Source organism: Colossoma macropomum, unplaced genomic scaffold (assembly GCF_904425465.1).
Source record: "Colossoma macropomum unplaced genomic scaffold, Colossoma_macropomum, whole genome shotgun sequence".
In the NCBI taxonomy this organism is placed as follows: Eukaryota; Metazoa; Chordata; class Actinopteri; order Characiformes; family Serrasalmidae; genus Colossoma; species Colossoma macropomum.
In genome coordinates this window covers 24,794,556-24,814,339 of record NW_023494798.1, presented here as the reverse complement: position 1 = coordinate 24,814,339, position 19,784 = coordinate 24,794,556, and the positions used below count along the sequence as shown (strand labels likewise).

Below are 19,784 nucleotides of genomic sequence, written 5' to 3'. Positions count from 1 at the left end.
TAAGACTGTGGCCTTGCGCAAATACTAAACACCATGTCAGAGTTGGTTGTGATGCTGTACTTTAAAAGTTAGGCTTGAGTTGGTGGAGCACAGAAGAATCAGACAATTAAAACAATTTATATGGATGATCTGGTGACACTTGGGTTCTTTTCAAGAATGAGCCATGCATTTAATATCAGCGTGAAATATTTGTCAATCCAACAAGACCCAACTGCTTACATCTGGTTCGGTCATCATTTTCCAAATTTGTGTGGGCTTTTGTGTCTGGTTTCAGTTTTGTATATATACTTTTAACAGATTTTATCCTACGTTTCCCTGATTTAGATTTACTCTGTAATTTATTCGACCTATTCTTTCATTCTTTTAAACGTGCTGGAATCACCCACTTATGTTGCTGACAAAATTTAGCACTGAGGTTCACAAGGCTCGCACTCGTGAGAAAATGGATGCATGGAAAATAAACAGCGAATCAGTTCAGGAGCAACCAACTCACAGCCAAAAAGGTGTTTAAATTTAATTTATTTGGTAAAAACGTATTTCAGTGTGTACAGTGTATTATTGCAATTTGTTCTGTATAAAGAAATAATTTTTTTTTCTTTACTTTTATTAATTCCTAATTTCATGACAGCTTTTATCGTTGCTGCAAAGTAATTTAACCAGTGCTCTCATTAGAAATATCAGCTTTTATTTGGTGCTCGTGACTTTAAAGGATGGATTTGTCATTCACATGAAATGTGTACATTTTAGGAGTCTCTTATTTTGGTGGGTGGAAGGAGTGTCCATTGAATTCAGACAGAGAATCCCTTCACAGTACAACAGCAGTTCACAGTCATTATTTAGACAACTCGCAGATACATTATATTATTTTCATAGACCAGTCAGAAATGAGATCTTCTTACTGATGTTTTTGAGTGGTAAAGTGGTTTCTTTTTCGCATATTCACATTTCTTTCTTTAATAGCTTTTAAGCAGTGACCAAAATGTTAATGTGAAATTTATTATTGTTCACATCCAATACAGTCAACTGTCCACTTTGTTTTTGTCTGAAATTGATTTTGTTAATGGGATATTGTAACTGCTGTGAGAGCCTAGCGGCTGTCTGCATGTTACATTGTAGTTAATGTTCATCAAGGGTCCAAGCAAAACACAGCAAATTGCAGCCAGTGGCGCACACATGATGGGCCACGTAGCCTCTATTTATAATAGATGTGGGGTCTCAGATTTCATACACGTTGACCTTTTGGTTTGGTAAGCAACGTACTTTAAGTCTAAATACCTAGAAAACAAATATTCAGACGTGACTTGCTTTTGCATATATGAGCATGTTTATATTATTTATTATTTGCAGATGAATGGGGAAAATGTAATTACTTTTATCAGTCCAATATTGGAATGACAGCTGTTAATTACGGGTTGTAATTCGGTGCCACATTTTTGCCTGAACATATCCTGACACTTATATAGTCATATGTATAGTCACAATCTGATACTGCAGATTGAAACTGTCAGTGGTGTGAGAGACTGTCAGTTTCAGCAGAAGACAGCATCCTGAGATAGCTGAGGTACATTACAGCAGAACCACACTAAAGACTTTCAATGCCAATAACCTGATTAGTCATTTGAAAGCTCAGCATTTCAGTGATCTAAACATTATGATGTAGATAGCATTACCAGCTATCATCTTTAGAGATTTAACTCTTAATCTCACTGCGCTTCATAAATGCATAGTTAAGGTGGTGATCTATGCTCTTGTCTATGCTTGTGTTTTTATGGCTTGGACCCTAAAATCTGTTCAAACCAAATATAAAACTGCTTTAAAGGGAAATATCTGTCTCTCTGTAAGTATTTCTGTAAGTTGAATGCTTTTGGCTCACATGCGTAAAGGGGACCCTTTATTTTTTATTATTATTATTTTTTTTAATTGGAAATAAGTGATTGAGATTACCATTTACCTAGTAATTTCTTGTCATGCCACAGATGCTGTGTGAATGCTTTTGCTTTGCTTGTGTATATACGATTTAGTTTGGTAAAATGAGTTCCATATTGAGGAGAGAGAGGCTGAGTTACTTTAATGCTCTAGACTTAGAGGATAATATAAGGGTGTGGATGTGGTATGGAAAGCGGGAAGTAGAAAGGAATGGTTGAAAGGAGTCCACTACACTCTGTTGGTCATTGTGTACACGTGTGCGTGAGCTTGGGTTCCTATTCTCTGTGGAACTAGAACAGAATGTTGTGGGGACTTTTTTTGAACAGCTGATGTCACAGTTTTGCTCAACAGTCTGTGATTTTAGACAGCAGGCAGTAAGAGACGGTCTCTTGTCACTTTGCTGGCTTTCAGAAGAAAAACGGAAGTGGTAGTTTCTCTCTTGAGGTTTCAACATCCTTAGTTTTTGCTTACATTTAGAAATAGCATTATCTTCCTTCAGACTTTTGCAAAAAGACAAAGGCAGCTATATCAAGTAGGCTAATTATTCAGTTGCAGTGTATCATAAAAATATACACTACTGTGTCTTTTTTTAATTTCTAGTCAAAATGGCCACTAAGTTAGTCATTTTCATAGTTTTGGAGGAAAAAGCAGATAACATGTTTAACAGAAAATTAAACTGAAGCCCCAAAAACTACCCCTTTGCCTTTATTATGACTTGCAGTCTTTTCAGGAGACTTGGTCTTGCTACACCTCTGAAGTTCAGTCTTAGAATTTGGTTCAATTTTCTGCTTCTCACGATTCAAATACCCCAGACAGATTGAGTGGTGTTGACGTCTGGACTGAGTAGATTAGCAGCTTCTTTGATTAATTTTCTTTGTTTTTGCTTTTCCTCAATAACAGCTTCTTGACACTTACACATCCTTTCAGACTCATACCATTGAGTTATCTCCTCACAGTGGAAGGATGAACAGAAACACCTGTGGATTTTCTCAGATTTTAAGCAAGAGTAGAGTTTATTTTCACCTCTCTCTAAAAAAAAAAAAAGGTTCTGTTCATCTGATGGTGACAGTTTTGGGGGTCTGCCAGGTCTTGCACGATTGTAAAGAGTCCAGTTTTCTTTATATCTGTTAATCTTGTTGAATTACTTTCTATGAATTGCTATGGTTTCCACTAAAGCTATTCAGTAAGGCTGTTAGGAAATTTTACTGCAGTAGAAACTGAGAGTATCTTGGAGAATCTGATCTCAAAACATGTTTTTAAAAATACTAGTATTCACATATAATGAGGTAGTTGACTGCAAAATCTAGTTGACCGGTTACTTTGATCACCCCAAAATGGAAGGTGGCACTTTGTTCCTCCGGTTAACTGCTTTGAACTTGATGTTTCCTCCTCTGTTGGATATCAGCAAAACAGATGTGAGCAGAGGGTGATGAACCCCTTCTTTTCCTTCCCACAAGTCAGCTAGGGAAGCTCTCATTGACTTCAATCCGCGGGATCCGTTCTTTATTGCTTTTTGTCTCGTTATACTTCCTGCAGTGTTGTCACATAGAATTCCAGAGCAATTTGTAGAACAATAGAGGGAAAAGAACATAACTGCATGCTGGTGTACTATAAACCTTGGGTTACCAGCAGGAAGTGTGTGCATAGCATCTCTTGCTTTTCAGCAGCTAATACAGTCGTTAGATTTTTCATGCTACATCATGCTGACCTTGTTGTATCATCAGTTAGATACTGTTGTCTGTGAAGTTAAATGATTCCCTGTCTTCTGGTACATTGTATAATGTGAGCTGTACACCCTGTAACCCTTTACACTCTTTTAAAAATGGGAAGATCTATGAATATGCACGATTGTGCACATTTTAATGGCCCCCTCACTGCCCTTTTTCTAATACCCTGCCCCTTCCCCCACTACACTAGCTGCCCTCCAAAGCCTAGGCTGCATTTCTTGGCCGCTATGTCGTAGCAGGCCGTTCCACAATGAAAGACCCTTCATATACAGCCTAGAAATGCAACCTACGTTCTGAGTGATTACAAGTACATATCCTTCCAGGCCTTTGGTTACCCCCAGTTCTTACAGTTACAATGTAAGTTATTCATGTACTTGAATTCATCTTCGTTACATTATAAAGTGCAAAATGATTCATCCATATATCATATTTTATTTAGAAGTATTTGTATATTTATAGTACTACATAAGAACATCTCCATTTCTGTGAAGAAATGAAAAAGCAACAGGCGCAATGCAGCAGTCTCCATTTTCTCTCACCAGTTCTTTCACACGCAGCCTCGTTAGGACTGTTCCATTTGTGAGACCAGTAGGCTACTAAGTCTTCATAGGACAGTTCTACCAAGGACCCGCACTACCTCGACTGCGGCCTAGGCCTTGGAACACAGCTAGTGTACGCTGTCTCCGTTACAGACTCCATCTGTATGTTTGAGTAGATTAGACGAAGCAGAACAAGAGTAATAAGCTTCCACTCGAACTTTAATAATCAGAAAAATTATGTCGCTCTGGCACCAGTCACTGATTCGGTTGCTTAGAATTGTGTATTTATCCTCTAAACTTGCCTCAGTGCTTCATGAGTGAGCCAGAACTGCTGCTGGTGGGTTAGCCTTCTCGGTAAGATAACATCAGTCTGATGCTAATAAGGACATGAATTAAAAGTAGCTTAAGCTAACAGCTTCACACACAAATGCACAGGTTTACCTGCTCAGATATGAACAACCTCGCTGACTGGACTGTGATCAAGCTGATTTGTGATGTGCCTAACTAAGCTGCTATGTAGTAATCCAGGAATCACTTTTTTTGGATGTGCTAAGAAAGCTGGTAAAGCGATGGTAACACATTTGTTACAAACCTCAGTCTATATAATCATGATAATACAAGCAGAGAAACCATTTAAAAACACATTTATGCACCAAGTGCATGTTTCATTACAGAGCATAGATAATCCTGTGAATTGGATTTAATGCAGTGCATTATGTGAAATGTTGATGAAAAATCCATTGAATTCATAAGGTTTTGATAGTAGTTGTTTTTTTTTTTATGTGGATTCTTTTTTTGTCTCTTCTCAGTTATCAAACTTCAGGGAAAAAAAAAAATATTGTGATGCATGATGCATATCGAGAAAATGTTCCTAAGTATTGTGGTGTTACACGTATAATCATATCGCCCAGCCCTGCGTATGCCATATTATTGCTTACAAATATATAATTTTGGAAACAACCATGCAGTGGAAAGTATGATCATAGATCAATCAGAAGGAATAGATCAGACAAAAGGAATCATTAATGAGCAAGAGTTTTTCTCCATTCAATTGTAGCTAAAATCTGCAGTGAAAGAAAAGGTATTCTTTCTTTTCTTTCCAAATCTTCTGAGACAGAAATTCGAATGATCAAAATGACTCTAATGAAGTGTCTTTGAAAGAATACACAAGTTCACTACGATGAGTTTTTTCCTCTATTACTATCAGCCATTATTTTCTATTTGTTCTGAAAGTAGTTTGACAGTAAGTTATGTTGCAGGACCGTTTATACTTATATGGGAGGCGAAGAACATCTCGTTAATATTACCAGAAGACAAAGAGGATGAGCAAACATCACTGCAAAGTGTCTGATCACAAAAGTACAGTTATCTCCATTTGTCCACATGTTTTTGGTGCCTAGTACAGAGGGATAGTCTTACATTAGATTAGTGGTCTGTGATAGAGGGCATTTCCATCCCCTGTCTGGGCAAATTGCCTGTGCTCATTTTGAACGCTGTAGTGTGCCAGTGCCATGCTCAGCACTTTGTTTCTGTATGCTTGTTTAAGCTCACGCTGGCAGCAGGAAGAGTGTATTTTGCCACTTACTTTGACACCAGTCTTGCAGAATTTTGCGTACGGTATTTTACACTTATTTTAAATATTTTTCAATCAAATAACATTTGAAAACTGTTTACATGTTGCTGTGTCTTTGCTGCTTAATGTTTTGCCTAAATCTGATGTGAGAGCTTGTTTATATTCTGACCTGTAGCTGTATTATGTTGCTTATGCAACAACATGTGTTTTTCTTACCCATGTCTATGAGTGTACGCTGTTTATGTAACTTTTGTTTTCTCAACTTGAAAAAGATCAGACATGGAGGAAATTCCCGTCTTGGAGTACGTGCCAAAGCAACATCTGAACCTGATCCAGTACCAACCTGTCTGTAATACAGCACCAACACACAAGGCTTCACACAGCAATGGTTGTACCGCTGGGTAAACATATCATTGCCTCAAAGGCTATGTTACCTTTGTGTGGCAAGGGTGGAATCTGTACAGGGCTGTATTTAAGCTGGTTCTGCGAGGCTATCAGGGCTGTAAATCTCAGTCAGATCCAGGAATTTCGCTGGCACTGAGTTATTTAATTTGAAATATGAACTTTTTGAATTCTCAGTAAATCTCTTTTCTTAAGCTTTGCAGGTTCCATGCCAGTGTTCTGTACGTTATAATAGCAAATCTCCCTAAACTTGCCAGATTTCAGAAAAAGTTCCTGACTGACCATCTCTGACCATCAGATATGCTTAATATTTTAAGGAAATAATGTCAAAGTTCAATGTCAAAGTTCAATGTCAAAGTTCAATGTCAAAGTTCAGTGTCAAAGTTCCCAAAAGCTAAGACCAAAGCAGCTCCAGTGCACAGATAATGTTTGCTGTGTTTGGAAGCCATGCAATAGCAAATGTGCACATCTGTGTCTTCTGTTTTGGTAGTTAAACTCACCTTAAAACAATATTTTAACATAACAATATTGATTACACCAATACCACAAATTTAATGACTTGTCAACATATGTGCCTTTTTATAGCACTCGTTTTAATGTGCTCATATCATGAAAAACTTCATCACTTATTTAAAATAAAATTTGATGTGGTGTGTAAACGTGGTAAAAGTTTCAAGACATACAGTTCATTCTAGAGTGCGTACATGGTAATGATGCTCCAGAAACAGCCCATTTAAAATGATTTTTATGAGTCATTGCATTTAAATATATCTAGGATTCAGCCTACATCAGTTTAGCTCAGCACACCCACACTGAAGTTATAAGGAGTGTTTCGACCTGGAACGCTTTCTGAATGACGCACAATGCAGGGCAGCCAGTCTTTAAAGCTTGTTTAATTAGGGATAAAGAGAGGATAGAAAATGGTCATGTAAGACTCTTTGTGGTACACGAGTGTCGTAAGTGAATTTCAGGAGAAAAAAAATTAAATGCAGTAAAAGTAGTATATATGGGCTCATTAAGACAAATTTAGTCCATGTTTGTGCTTTAAAGCCTCTTTGTCTGTCTCAAAAAACTAAAGAGGGTAAAAAAATTTTGAACACTCTTATATGGCATGGTGACATTATTTTAAGCAAATCTTAGAGTGAGTTTGGCGGCCTTTGGTCATTTCACATGGATTGACCCCTAAGCAGGTTGAAAGACTTCTGTGCTATAGCCTTATTTTGACTGTAAAATGCAATGGTATAGAGGTGCTTGGTGTGACAAGACTGGACATGTCTCTGTTAGGACTTAAATTAAGGTGAATCATTGACTGTTGGTGGTTCATGGCCTGTTTTAATTAGGAATGACTGTACTTGTTCTAATAGCCTTGATCCAAGTGCATAAAAGAATACTTTCCTTCTTGCAAAATCTGAAAAACAAGTCTCTATAGAAGTAAACTTTGGTTGGCATTAGTGACATAAACTGCTTAAGTGTGCCTCCACTTAGTGATTTCCTAAAGGGAAATTCAAAAGGATGTCATTTCATTTTCTTGATTCATTTTGTACATTTGAATTTCTAAGTAACCTACTTTACAAACACAGGGAATTTTACTGTCTACTGTTGACTCATCAGCTGCATCATCCAGCGAGTCAGAAGTTCAGTTGTATTGGTGACTTTGCTTTGGTAGAAAGAAGTGTTAATTGCATAGTGCATGAAGCAGTTTGGTTTTGCTAACAGTAGATGAAAGGCAGTAAAGGGAAAAACGAAAAAAAATATTGGTTGGAATTCCCCATTGACGCCTAAAGGTAGATGAATGTCAATAGTCAAACAGGCTATACTGAGAGACGTTGCCTATATTAGTGGACTTCAGCTCCAGAAAAGCATTCGCTGTGTGCTTGGAGAACTTTAAATCCCTGCTTTGCTGGGACTGTTGTGTTGTATATCTCCAGCTTGGTGATGGTGGAAAATATATCATGGCTGGTGTTCTATTAAGTAAACATGGCAGTGGAGGATGACTCCATGGATCAAAGTGAAATATTCAAATGTAATAATTCATGTTCATTCAAAAGGCAGTACATTTTTTGCTTTTGCTCAGAGAATTCATTGAACACATACTTCAAGTGGAATAATTTTATTTTGACTTGCATTGAATTGTGTTGTGTTGAAGGAAAAAGCTTGTTGTAATCCTTTCCAAAAGAAGTGGTAGGTGCGATCTGTTATTTTCCACAAAAATACAGCAGATTGTCTCGTCCCTGCTGCACTAAATGAGCTGGTTCAGTGTTTGAGCGACAGAGGGATTGTCCTTGGAATTCTCCGGGAAATTAAATAGAGGGGGCTTCTTTTCTTTTGGCTCTGTTTCTCTTTTACTCTGACTGTCCCCTCTATTCTCTTTCTCTTTCAGTTTAAAGCATGAGGAGAACACGCTGATATATAGAGGACAAACGAGATTTATATCCTGTATTATTTGACAGGCATTGGGCGGAAATGTTCATTCTTTGTATGTGCAAGCATACTCTAGTTAGCGTAGGTGTCAACCCCTATGATATAGTGTAGATAATGTTTTTCTCTGCAGTTTTTGGAGTTTTATAGCTGTAAAATGCTGGGATATGGGAAATCCACCTAGGTTCTGCTCAGTTAACGTCATTGATTTGCATTGTTGCATTCAGATTTTTCTATTAAATTAGTCTTGCTATTTTAAAATAAGCACGGCAGCTTATTTTGTAACACCGCACTACCTGCAGCGCCTGCTTTAATTGGAGAAAATAAACATACTTTCTGATCAGAAACCTGCAAGCTAAATTAGTGTAGTTCAGTACTTTGTGGTATAATTTGGTAGTTCTTGCTATAGGTTTAAAAAATTGTGTTTAACAGCCTGAAAATTGCTTCTTAAAATAATAAAACTGCTAAAGCATAGCCATGTTAAGTAGTCTAAAGCTACTGTTATTGTAGATATACATTGTCTTTTTTGTTTTAAATAACTGATGTAATCTTATTAAAAAATATTACTATTAAAAATCTTAGTGCCAAATGTTTTGTTAGGGAAAGCCTTTCTGTGTTTGGAAGAGTTTAAAAAGCACAACGACTGGTGGTGAGATCTACCTCTCACTCTCGTAGAATGATCTGAAGCAAAACATATCAGGGCTCATTTTGGACCTTACACACTACACATTAATGGGAAACCTAAAGTTAATTATACAAATCGAATTACTTTCATGCATCTAACAGCCACAGACGGCTTGTTTTCAGATTTATTAATCGCAAAAATACATTTGCTCCACATGAGAGATTTTTTGTTCTGTCGGTTCATCACAGAACACAACCTGATGTTCACTTTTTCACAGTCTCTTTGATTGCTTTGATTATATTTGTATGTATTTTGACGGCGTAAGAGAGACTGCTTAGCTCTTTAACTGTTAATAAAAAAAAATCTTGTCAAGTATGAAGTACTTAGCATGATTATTAGAGAAATAAACCACAGTAAAACTGGATATGTTGCTGTTGCTGCTAATGATATTAATGGTAGAAATGTACTACATGGGTTTTATTCATTTATACAGTTTGGAGACTAAATATTTACTGACTCTAGAATCTGAGACTTATAAGTTGGTCCTTGGGACAGAACTTATCTAAATCACTCTGAAAAAGGTCAGAGGGGAAGGCTGCTGTGTTCTGCTGTCCCTCATACCCAAGGGCTCTCCCAGTGTGTTTTTCTGTTTGAGAAACTTTCGCTGTGATGTTCAGAATGTGAGGGACAGTACAGTACAGCACCAGAAAACAGGAATGTGACACCTTCCTGGCCTTCACCCGTGCTGTGTGTTTACTATCGGTCTGATTATGGTTGCTACATCAACTCCTTTGCTTAGGCTCGGTTTGATGATGTCAGGAAACTTTGAAGTGAAATATTTGTTGTATTATATTAGTTCTTGCCTAATGTATTTACTGCTTTGTTTTATGCTCTGTTAGATTATGAGGATTGTTTCAAACTCCATTAAATGTTTATTAAAATCCCAAATAAACATTGTAAAGCCAAACTTGATTCAGATGTTCACTTTATTTATTCATTATTATTATTTTTATGTAAAATGCCCCAGTGGACTCTCATGACATCATTGTTGGTAATTACTCCTGGCTGATGACATTTTCACTGCTTACTCCAGAGACTGCCTTATATTAAGAAATGACACATTCCCCCTCTTGTTGTTGAGAGGAGGAGCAGATGAATAGTTGTTGCTGTGGAACCCACCCTTGTGCTGCTGGAGCTGCTGGAAGCTAGTGTGGGCCACGTGTGTGCGCAGCAGCAGGCTCTCAGTTATGTGGATTTATTAAAACCTAAGAGGGCTGCGCTTTTATCTTCTCCCTTCCACACAGTGGAGGCTGTGGCTTACTGGGTTTCATCCTTTGTGTCGGTGCACATGTGTTCTCAGTCTAATTCAGGGTGCCGTCCTCTTCAGCTAATGGAGCTGCGTAGGAGGTCCATATAGAGCCGCTGTTACGGCTGTAACGAGACACCAGCGTAACCTGAGTAACAGCAAGCTGTCAGGCCAACTTACTCAAATGAGCACTGAGTGGAGCTGCGTCACCCTCAGGGTCACGTGGCACACCCGTAATGCTGCTCAACGGGATCACCACGGTGATCTGGCACTAAGCACTCGGAGCTTCCTGCCTCGGAGCAGCCAGTGACTGCACTTATGCATAAATGTTAGACCTAACTGTCCAACTGTCCATGGTAGCCCTTGGTAATCCTTGGCACAAGTTCTAATGTTACTAGAACAGTCCTACCTTAAAACAGCATAGGTCCTTCTGCCTTCCTCTAAACATGTTCCCTGCTTCACTTGACCCATTGAGCCTGTAGAGTCACGCCGAAGTAAATCAGCCATTGTTGTGAATACAACAGTGACGTTGTTCTGTGTTGTGCTCCACAGCCCTGCTGTGTCATGCCACCATGTTCAGTGGAAATAAACTACATTAAACCCGCTGGAGCACACCTACCATGTCATGTGCTGTCTCGTTGCCATACAATAATGTTGTTGTTGTTGTGCTTGTGAGGCTGGATGTTTGGAAGGCTAACTTTGTTCCTCTTGTTTGTTCCCCCACAGGGCTCCGGAGATCATTCTGGGCCTGCCGTTTTGTGAAGCCATAGACATGTGGTCGCTGGGCTGTGTGATAGCTGAGCTCTTCCTGGGCTGGCCCCTCTACCCTGGGGCTCTGGAGTATGACCAGGTAATTATTCAGCCCACGGATGATTAGCCTCCTCACTGGCGCTGCCCCTCCATTCCCTCTAACAACAACAATATGCTAGTGAAACTTTGGACTAGGGCCTTCACAGTTCCTCAGTTAAAAACATTTACATTTAAACTTTAAAACTTTACCTTTTTAATAAATCTGGAATGATTAGCTGTTAATTCACGTTTCAAATTCTCCAGTTCAGGTGTAGGCAGAGGTAAAATTTGCACTGGCCGCTTGGGCCACCAAGCCAATGAATCTTGTGGCCAGAATTATAGAAACGTTTGTTGTAAATATGTTGTATTTACAATTAAAGGGCCCACATCACTCACGTTTTTAAAGAAAAAAGAAGTTTATATATCACTCCCCAGTCCATACCTTCCATATTTAGAAAGTTGCAAAAACAGCCCATCACAAAAAAATAAATCATTTACACACATTCACCTACTCCACCTACAGCATTTTAGCCCCGACCTTTCACACTGAAGTTATAAGGTGTGTTTCAGTACAAACTGCTTTTTCAGTGAGACACAATACAAGACAGTTATCAGAAGAGGAGTTATTTACATATGTCTGTCTGGTTTAGTAACCAAAGCAGCCTAAGGCATGATGCTGGAAGTGATCAGGTGAAGATGAATTATGACTGGTACATAACCCCATTCAGATATTGTAAGTTTAGGAGTGTTCAGTCTTATCCACAAAGGGCTGATGTGGATTTTGTTTCAAACAATCAGAGCACACCTGATTCCACTCTTTTAATCAGTCAGTCTCAGTCTTCAAACAACTAATCAAGTATGCTCCTGCTTTGTTGCAATAAAAACCTGCAGCCACACCAGCCTTTTGCGGTTAAGATTGGACACCCCTGTTAGAAGTAGACCTCAGGGCAACAATAAAATACTAGAAAAACGTAGCATATAGGCCAATTTATCATAATTTATTATTCTTCAGTACCAAAAACAAGTGTTGCTGTGAGTCCCCCACATCCACTCCATATTTTCATTGTACTAGTAAAACCAGGGAATAATGTGAAGCAATCCTCATTTTTCACAATATATTCAGCCGGATCGAGCCACACAAATTCTTTCTTCCACTCCACACTGAACTTTCTTTTTTTTCGCCTTGAAATCATCATTTAATTCTTTTTTTTTTATTGTCAGCACTGTCACTAACAGTAAAGCTATATTTTATTAACCAAGCCAAAGCAATAGGTCGAGAAGAACTGTGAGGAGCTTATAGAAAGAATAGAAAGAAGTTGTCACATTACTAATCGTGGTGTTAACATTAACACTACAGCTGAATGAATTCCAGCGGAATAATTTGATGCTCTTAGTTCTGTGTCTGACCATACAGGCTCTGGATCTTTGAGTGAAAAGTAGTTGTTTTTGTTATTAATGGTGGAAACTTGTGAAAGTTTGAAAATTTAACTTGTCTGATTTGATTTGTTTTGTTAAAAGGAAAAAAAAGTCAAGTGAACAGGCTCTGCTTTTTTTAGTGGCCACAAATGTAGTGGCCTGGGGCAGCACGCAATAGACAATGACGACCCCTGCTCCTTCTGCTTTCTCTTACAGTAAGAAATAGTATGAGCACTTCCATTTATATATAGATGTAGACACATACTGGCAAAGTATATTTGTTTAATGCAGTCTTTTCTATAGACTTTCTACATTATCTGTTTACAAGTAAAGTGTTTTGGTTTGGTATTGATCAGTCAAGCTCATGTTTATTGTGTGACCTCTGACTGCTCGGTTAAACGTCAAAATAGTTGTTAAAATACTTGAATACTAATCCAGTCTACAGTGACAGCCCTGATTTTTGACTCACACTGCTTCTTGCTGTATGTCAGACTCAACTTGGTGGCCTTTCCTTCAGAAAGTCTGCTCTCAGATGTGATTTCTCACACATCTCTGTGTTCTTCTGCACTACGTCATCTGTTATGCACTGAGCTGTGGTATGTGCTCTCGAGCCCAAACAGTCTGCAGAAGAATTTGTACTGCCATCTCTCCAAGACTTCATCATGGGGGTGTGTATCTGTGTTTTGTCAGGGAGTGTATGTATGTGGTACATACATTTTCTGCATTTGCTATTAGCATAATGCCTTTTCTGCTGTGAGTTCCTTTGTGACTCCTTCTCTCCTGCTGAGAACTGGGGCCCTGAAGACTCTTTGGGGACTTTGAGAGACATTCTGTGTGTCAGTGTGTGTCTCGTGGTATGAGTGTGTGAGCGAGAGAGGGAGAGAGAGGGATGGGCAGCAACAGGCCCAGATTAGAACACTGTTTCCGGGCAAGGCTGGGAAAGACTAGCTCTAGCAGCCCCCCTGCATTGGAAGGACTGGGTGGCCCAGTGAGAAAGAGAGCAGAAAAGTGGGTGCTGGGCGATGGGTGATGGGTGATGGATCTCCACCAGTGTGACTGTTGGGGTTTTGAAGGATGCCAAGGGGAGCCATCAGGTCTTAACACTGCCAATCCAGAACAGCACCTGCTCCATGCCCATATATCAAGCTGCATTATACTATGAAGCCCCCCTTAAGACCACTGACTGAACGTCTAGGTATTTTTGATGCCAGGCGCCATATTCATTCTGCTCCACCTCTTGTCCCAGTTTAGTACTTTTGGGGTAGATAACTCCACATTCCTAAAAAAGTTTATCATCGCTGTCATATCTTTAGTAATCCAGATTTTTCATTTTTCATTTTTTATACTGTTTTAAAGCACCAGCTGCACTTTATATTGAAGATTTTGTAACAAAGGGACCAATGAAAATGGCCCGAAGTTACTTTTAATTAATTTTTTTAGTGTCCAATAAAGTTAAGAACTTTTTTTTATCTTCCTGTAAAGTTACCATTTTGGAGATACAAGGTTTCAGTAGAATGCAATACTGAGACAAATGGTTAAATATAATTAGATAATAAAAATACTTGTTTTGGTCTGTTTTCTAGAGTAGCTAGTTGGTAAATTGGGTTTCAACTTAACATACATTTTGTCGCTATATGAAGTTTTGTTCTTACAGTGAAGATTTGCTTGAAAAGTGTGTCTGAAGATGGCTTAGTTCATTTCTGTAATTGTTTCTAGCACTCTGCTCTACATGGGGCTTGCGTTTATAAATGTAAATCCACTTTTTCAAAGATATCGACATTGAGACGCTCATCTAGGCTGTTGAAATCTATCTTTATTCATATTTTAGCTGGGTGACACTTAAATTAAAATTGTCTTTGTAGCCTGCCCATCGCAAAACTGAAAGCCCAATTTCCCTGGTTGTGTTTAGCTCACATTAGTAATCACGTGTTGATTTAATGCGTGAAGTCTTATCTTACTAGCAGGGCCCCTGACCTATGAAGGTGTGGAGTGTCAGACTGTTGGCCAGGGAGGGACTGCCGTTACCCACCCCTACAAGTTAGCACCCCCTCTGACTTGCTCCTCCTTCATGGGGGTCCAGTTCCACACCACACAGCAGAATGTATTTATAGCGAAGCTGAACCCCGGCCTACTGCACCAGCAGCAGCATCTCAGCTTTAATATTGAGTGTAGAACCCTCACTCAACATTGCAGCAGTGGTTTAGCAGTGCAGTAAGCAGCTATTAGGCCACAGGAATGTGTCATCATAGACAAACAGAGGACAAGGAAACAAGCATTTGATGGTTTATACTGTGTGTTTGTGTCTGCATGAGCTTCTGAAGATGTTGCCTGTTGGTATATGGTGAACGTGTATGTGGTATGTGGGAGAATTTGGAGGCGTGTGCTGCCTGGCATTGCTGTCTGGTGGTTTCTTCTCCCTTCCTGGACAGGTTTGGGCCTGCAAGCAGACTCTATCATACTTATATACTGGAGTTACTTCACTGACACACCTTTCTATGAAAACAAGCCTCTAGCTTCTGTCACTTAAACATGCAAAGCAGGCTTTACATGGTATCACAAACAAATTCATTTCATGCCTTTAAAACTGCAATAATAGAACTAGCTATGAAGATATTGATACAGGGAAAAGACTTTTTATCCTGAATGTAATTGCGGTTGCAGCAGCAACAAAAAGAACTGTGCTAATAACATACCTGTGTTAGGAGACGTTGCAGTGCTGTGCAAAAGTCAGAGCCCCCACCATTTAAATAATGAGTACAAGTTGTTCTTTCAGGAGTTATTTTTGAATAGATTAGCTGTAAGATAATGCACTTGCATAAAGAAGAGGAAAGTCAAGTCAAAAGAACATTTCAAATAAAAAAGCTGCTGGACTGTCCACCCCAGAGCCCAGATCCCAACATCGTGGAATGTGTATTTGAGATTGTTTGGATCATGAGAAGTCTTCTCAGAAGAATGGAAGCTGTAATAAAGGCAAAGGGAGACACACTAAATACTGAAAAAATTGACATCATGCTTAGTTTACATATTTACCTTTTTTTTTGTTGTAATTTTACGTTAAATAAATATTTTCTGCTTTTTAATCTTTCTTAACACTGAAAAATGAATAACTTGTACTAAACAGTACATTTTGACTGGAAATTAAATAAATGAAGGGTAGTCTTTGACTTCTGCACGGTGCTGTATGAAGTTTACAGGGACATGATGAAATGCAAGTGACTGTTCACATATAATGTAACATGCTATAGCCGTAATATGTTTTTAGGAAGCTTTATTATCAGTTATACAGCACATGAATATAATACAACATGTACACTGTGATTGTAATTGTACCATTATGGTAGAAAACACTGTGGCGGAGATTCAGAGGGCAGTGCATTTTGTTGACATACAGTGCACAGAGCTGGTGCTCTTTCATATGTCGTGCACTGTTTACTAGAATGGCTGATTCCTGTAGGCAGAGTTTTCACTCACAGCGTGGTGATGTAAGAGATCGGAATGTTGATGAATCAACTCCCTTGTCCGGCCTTGCTCCTCGTTGTTGAATGTGTACGCATTGCGCCAATCAAAACATTCAGCTCAGGAAGCCTTGCTCACTTCCCGCCTCGTCCGTTTCCCACTCGCTGGCTGGCTGTGTATTTCCAGGCACGGATGTTTGTGACGTTCATCTTCTTTGAGTTGATAATCTGAAGAAATTGCTTAAACTATTGGCGTTGTGTGAGGCCACAAAAATGTTGCCCCTGATTGGTTGGTGTGGAAGAACTGTTTATTTTGCTAAATGACCATGTGCATTGGTCAGTTTGGTCAGAGTATTGGATCAATTTTGGTTTGTTTTTCCTGTAAAATGCTGCTGTTGCTCATTTGAACCTGAAGACTTGAACTGTGCTTTACCCAAAACCAGAAGGGAACATTTTTTAATTGAATTTTTGTGCTTCTAGAATGCACAAAACACTCAAACACAGCCTTCTCAAAATAAAAAAGCAATTTCTTCACTACTCTGGAGAACATCTGGCTATTAGAAGTCTTGTTTGATGGATGTCTGGAACAGTTTTTTGCACATGTTCAGGACAGTTGCTTCATGCTCAGTACATGTTGTCTCCTTGCTGTCTGTCAAAGGGTTGTAACCTTTACATGTTACCTACCAGAGCGGCAGTCTCGCTGGTCCTGCAAACCTGACTTCTGCCTATTGTTGGGCAGTTGTGTGCATATTATTGCTTAACATGGTGAAGGACTGTCTACTTTGACAGGAAAGGGCCTGACTGATAGGCAGAATAACCAACCCCAGACCATTGTTTTAGTGTGGACTGTAGGGTCAGATGACTTTTAAAACAGGGCTATGCAAAACACCCACGGAAAACAAAGTGATATTCCCTGGCAAATACACAAAGATGTCTCATTTACTAGCTACTAAATGCTTTAAAGAAACATCACAGCGTGTAGAGCAGGTAACTGCTTGTTTTCTGAAGGACATGTGAACACAGACATGCAGATAGCCAATCAGAAAGCATCTGGCAAAATCCTCGTGGTTGTGGCCAGCTTGGCCTGCAGTAAACATGAGATGGTCCAATCAAACAGTCTTGAGCTGTGTCCAAAACTGTGCCCTATTCACTATATAGTGCACCATTTTGGGGTTCTGCTATTCTGCTGTAGTGGTGTCTGAAAACATAAGAAGATTTAGCGCATTCAAACAGTCTCACAGTGCACCGCAATAAATAGTGTACAAGCGATGTACCCTAGTGGACAAGAGGACACCTATAATGCATTGCATTGTTTGGTTTGAAGATTCATGCACAACTTCCATCCATCATGGATTCGGTTCCCTGTAATAGTGTTCTGTACAGTGATCTGGATTTTCGAGTGTAGGGTTTTGTGATTAGGGAACCATTTCAGACATTTTCATTGGTGAAAAGCTGTATTGCTTATTGTTTATAGGCAAAATTATCTGTAACTCCCCAAAAACTGATCGCAAAGTGTATAAAAAGCAATTATAAACACTACAAGCTGCTGAAGTATGTAAGGTGAACGCATATCTCAAATATACTGGACACATGAATGCTAATTTAAAATGAGCAGTTTGTGGATGCTATGTTGATCTACATTAGAGAGGTTTGCATTATTGCAGAGGGTGCTGTGCAGTAAGGGTGCGCTAACTGAACTGTTCATTTTAAGGGTTTTTTTGTGTTGTTTTTTATAATTTGGTCATAATTTGTAAACAAAGTCATTCAGAGTGGTTTGATGTGAGTTTTATGTGTGCACTATACAGAAATGTTCTAACTCAGATTTTCTTTACAGTGGTGGTGATAGGAACCAGGGGTCACCATGTCTACAATTTTATTTAGTATTCAAAACAACCAGAGAATCTGCATGTGTCTTGAGTTTATATGTAATGGTAATAATGGTAAAGTTTTCTTGGGTACTATTTTGTCTTACAAGGTCCTACATGTACCTCTCAGCCATGAAGATTTTAAGAACACATCTTTGGCCTTAAAACTTTTATAAATCAGTGCCTCAGGCATCAAGCAGTGTATCTGTAACCATTTCATGTAATATCTTTCTCTGAAGGAGCTTTTAGAGGCATTAAATGCTTCAGACGTCTGGTTCTTATCACTGCCACTGTGAACAGTTCTGAGCTGGTAAGTTTCTCTAGAACGGAGCATTTCACATGAAATCACTCTGAATGACTTTGTTTTGTCCCAATGATTTAATTTCACAGGAATGGGAAAAAATCAATGGAATTCCCCTTTAGGTCAAAACTGAAATACTTCTGTAAAGTCATTTCTTTGACTGTAAAGAGTATTAATAACAGACTTTGTTCTGTTGAGAGGCAGTAGAAACAATTAGTATGTAAAAATACAAAGAAATCAAAGTGTTTGTTTAATATGTATAAAGTAAGAACCACACTTGAGCCAGGATAGCAGTAGATAGCTAATTCTAATGTAATGTACTTAAAGAGTATTTTTGTATCTTACTGGTATCAGTTTATTACCCTTATAGCACCTATATTTCAACACCAAAATATAGTTTAATGCACTACCATTCCACCTAATACATCGTTATCAAACTAGATGTGTATACTTCTCATTTGTCCAAAATCCATTGTACTGTTTCGAAAATTAATAAACTGAATAAATCAGAGTGACTGCACTCCAGTTTCTTAGTAACAGGCCCAGTAGGGTCCTGTAATAATAGGTCTCGGTTTAAATGCACTATTCAGTGAGTTCAGTGTTGAGTCTGCAAAGAGATATTGTGAAGTAACATTTAATTCAATGCAAACAAATAAATCTAAACTAAAATGTAGTTTGTTAAAAAAAAAGATCATTTGACCCACCAATAGTTGTTGTCATTTGTTTTATCTAAAATAAAAAGACAGATTAGTTAATCACTGTAAGGCATGTTTGCTGCAGCCCTGCATGAGTGATAATGGTCTAGAGTGAAGAGGTTAAAGGGTCATCTGACCAGGGGGCCCAAAATGCCAAAAAGAACACATTACCTTTGGAGCTCTTCTGTCACACTGTGTGTCTAATAGATGTTTCTCCTTACACCAGGGTGCAGCTGACGTCAGGGTCTTGCTCTGGCTCACTCGCTGGCTGGCACACTTAGACACACAAATTCTCTCATGCGCACGTACAAACACACACGCACGTACCAGTCACATACGTCACCACCTTCAGACACCTGTGGAGAGAATAACTACACATTTACTGGGTTCTGTGATTATCACTCCTGATTGTCACACTGTAGACACTGTATGCTTATTGACTATTACAAATTATACCTTTACTAAATGGGTTCATGTTACGAAATGAGTTCATGTAATATTTGCATTGAAAATTCCTTAAAGCAAAGAAGGGAATTTTATTGGATTTAATTCCATTTTTAATTCTGATGGTCCCATAAACATTGTATACAAACACTAAAATTGTTAAACTTTTTGCTGAAACTTGTTTGATTTATCATCTGTTTTAGGCTTATGTTTAAGATGAGTATCAGGGTTCGGATTAGGAATTGGGTTGAGGTTAAAGTCAGTGTGAATGAGAAATCGCCAAATGTCCAGATGTCTGAAGTT

At 38.7% G+C, this 19,784-nt stretch overlaps 1 protein-coding gene across 1 annotated transcript in view; it reads left to right on the top strand.

Moving 5' to 3' along the window:
• hipk3b (homeodomain interacting protein kinase 3b) overlaps positions 1–19,784 on the top strand; it is a 44,185-nt gene that overhangs the window by 9,839 nt on the left and 14,562 nt on the right. Inside the window, 1 exon segment of the mRNA XM_036584631.1 lies at positions 11,243–11,366. Within this exon segment, the coding sequence (XP_036440524.1) occupies positions 11,243–11,366 (124 nt within the window).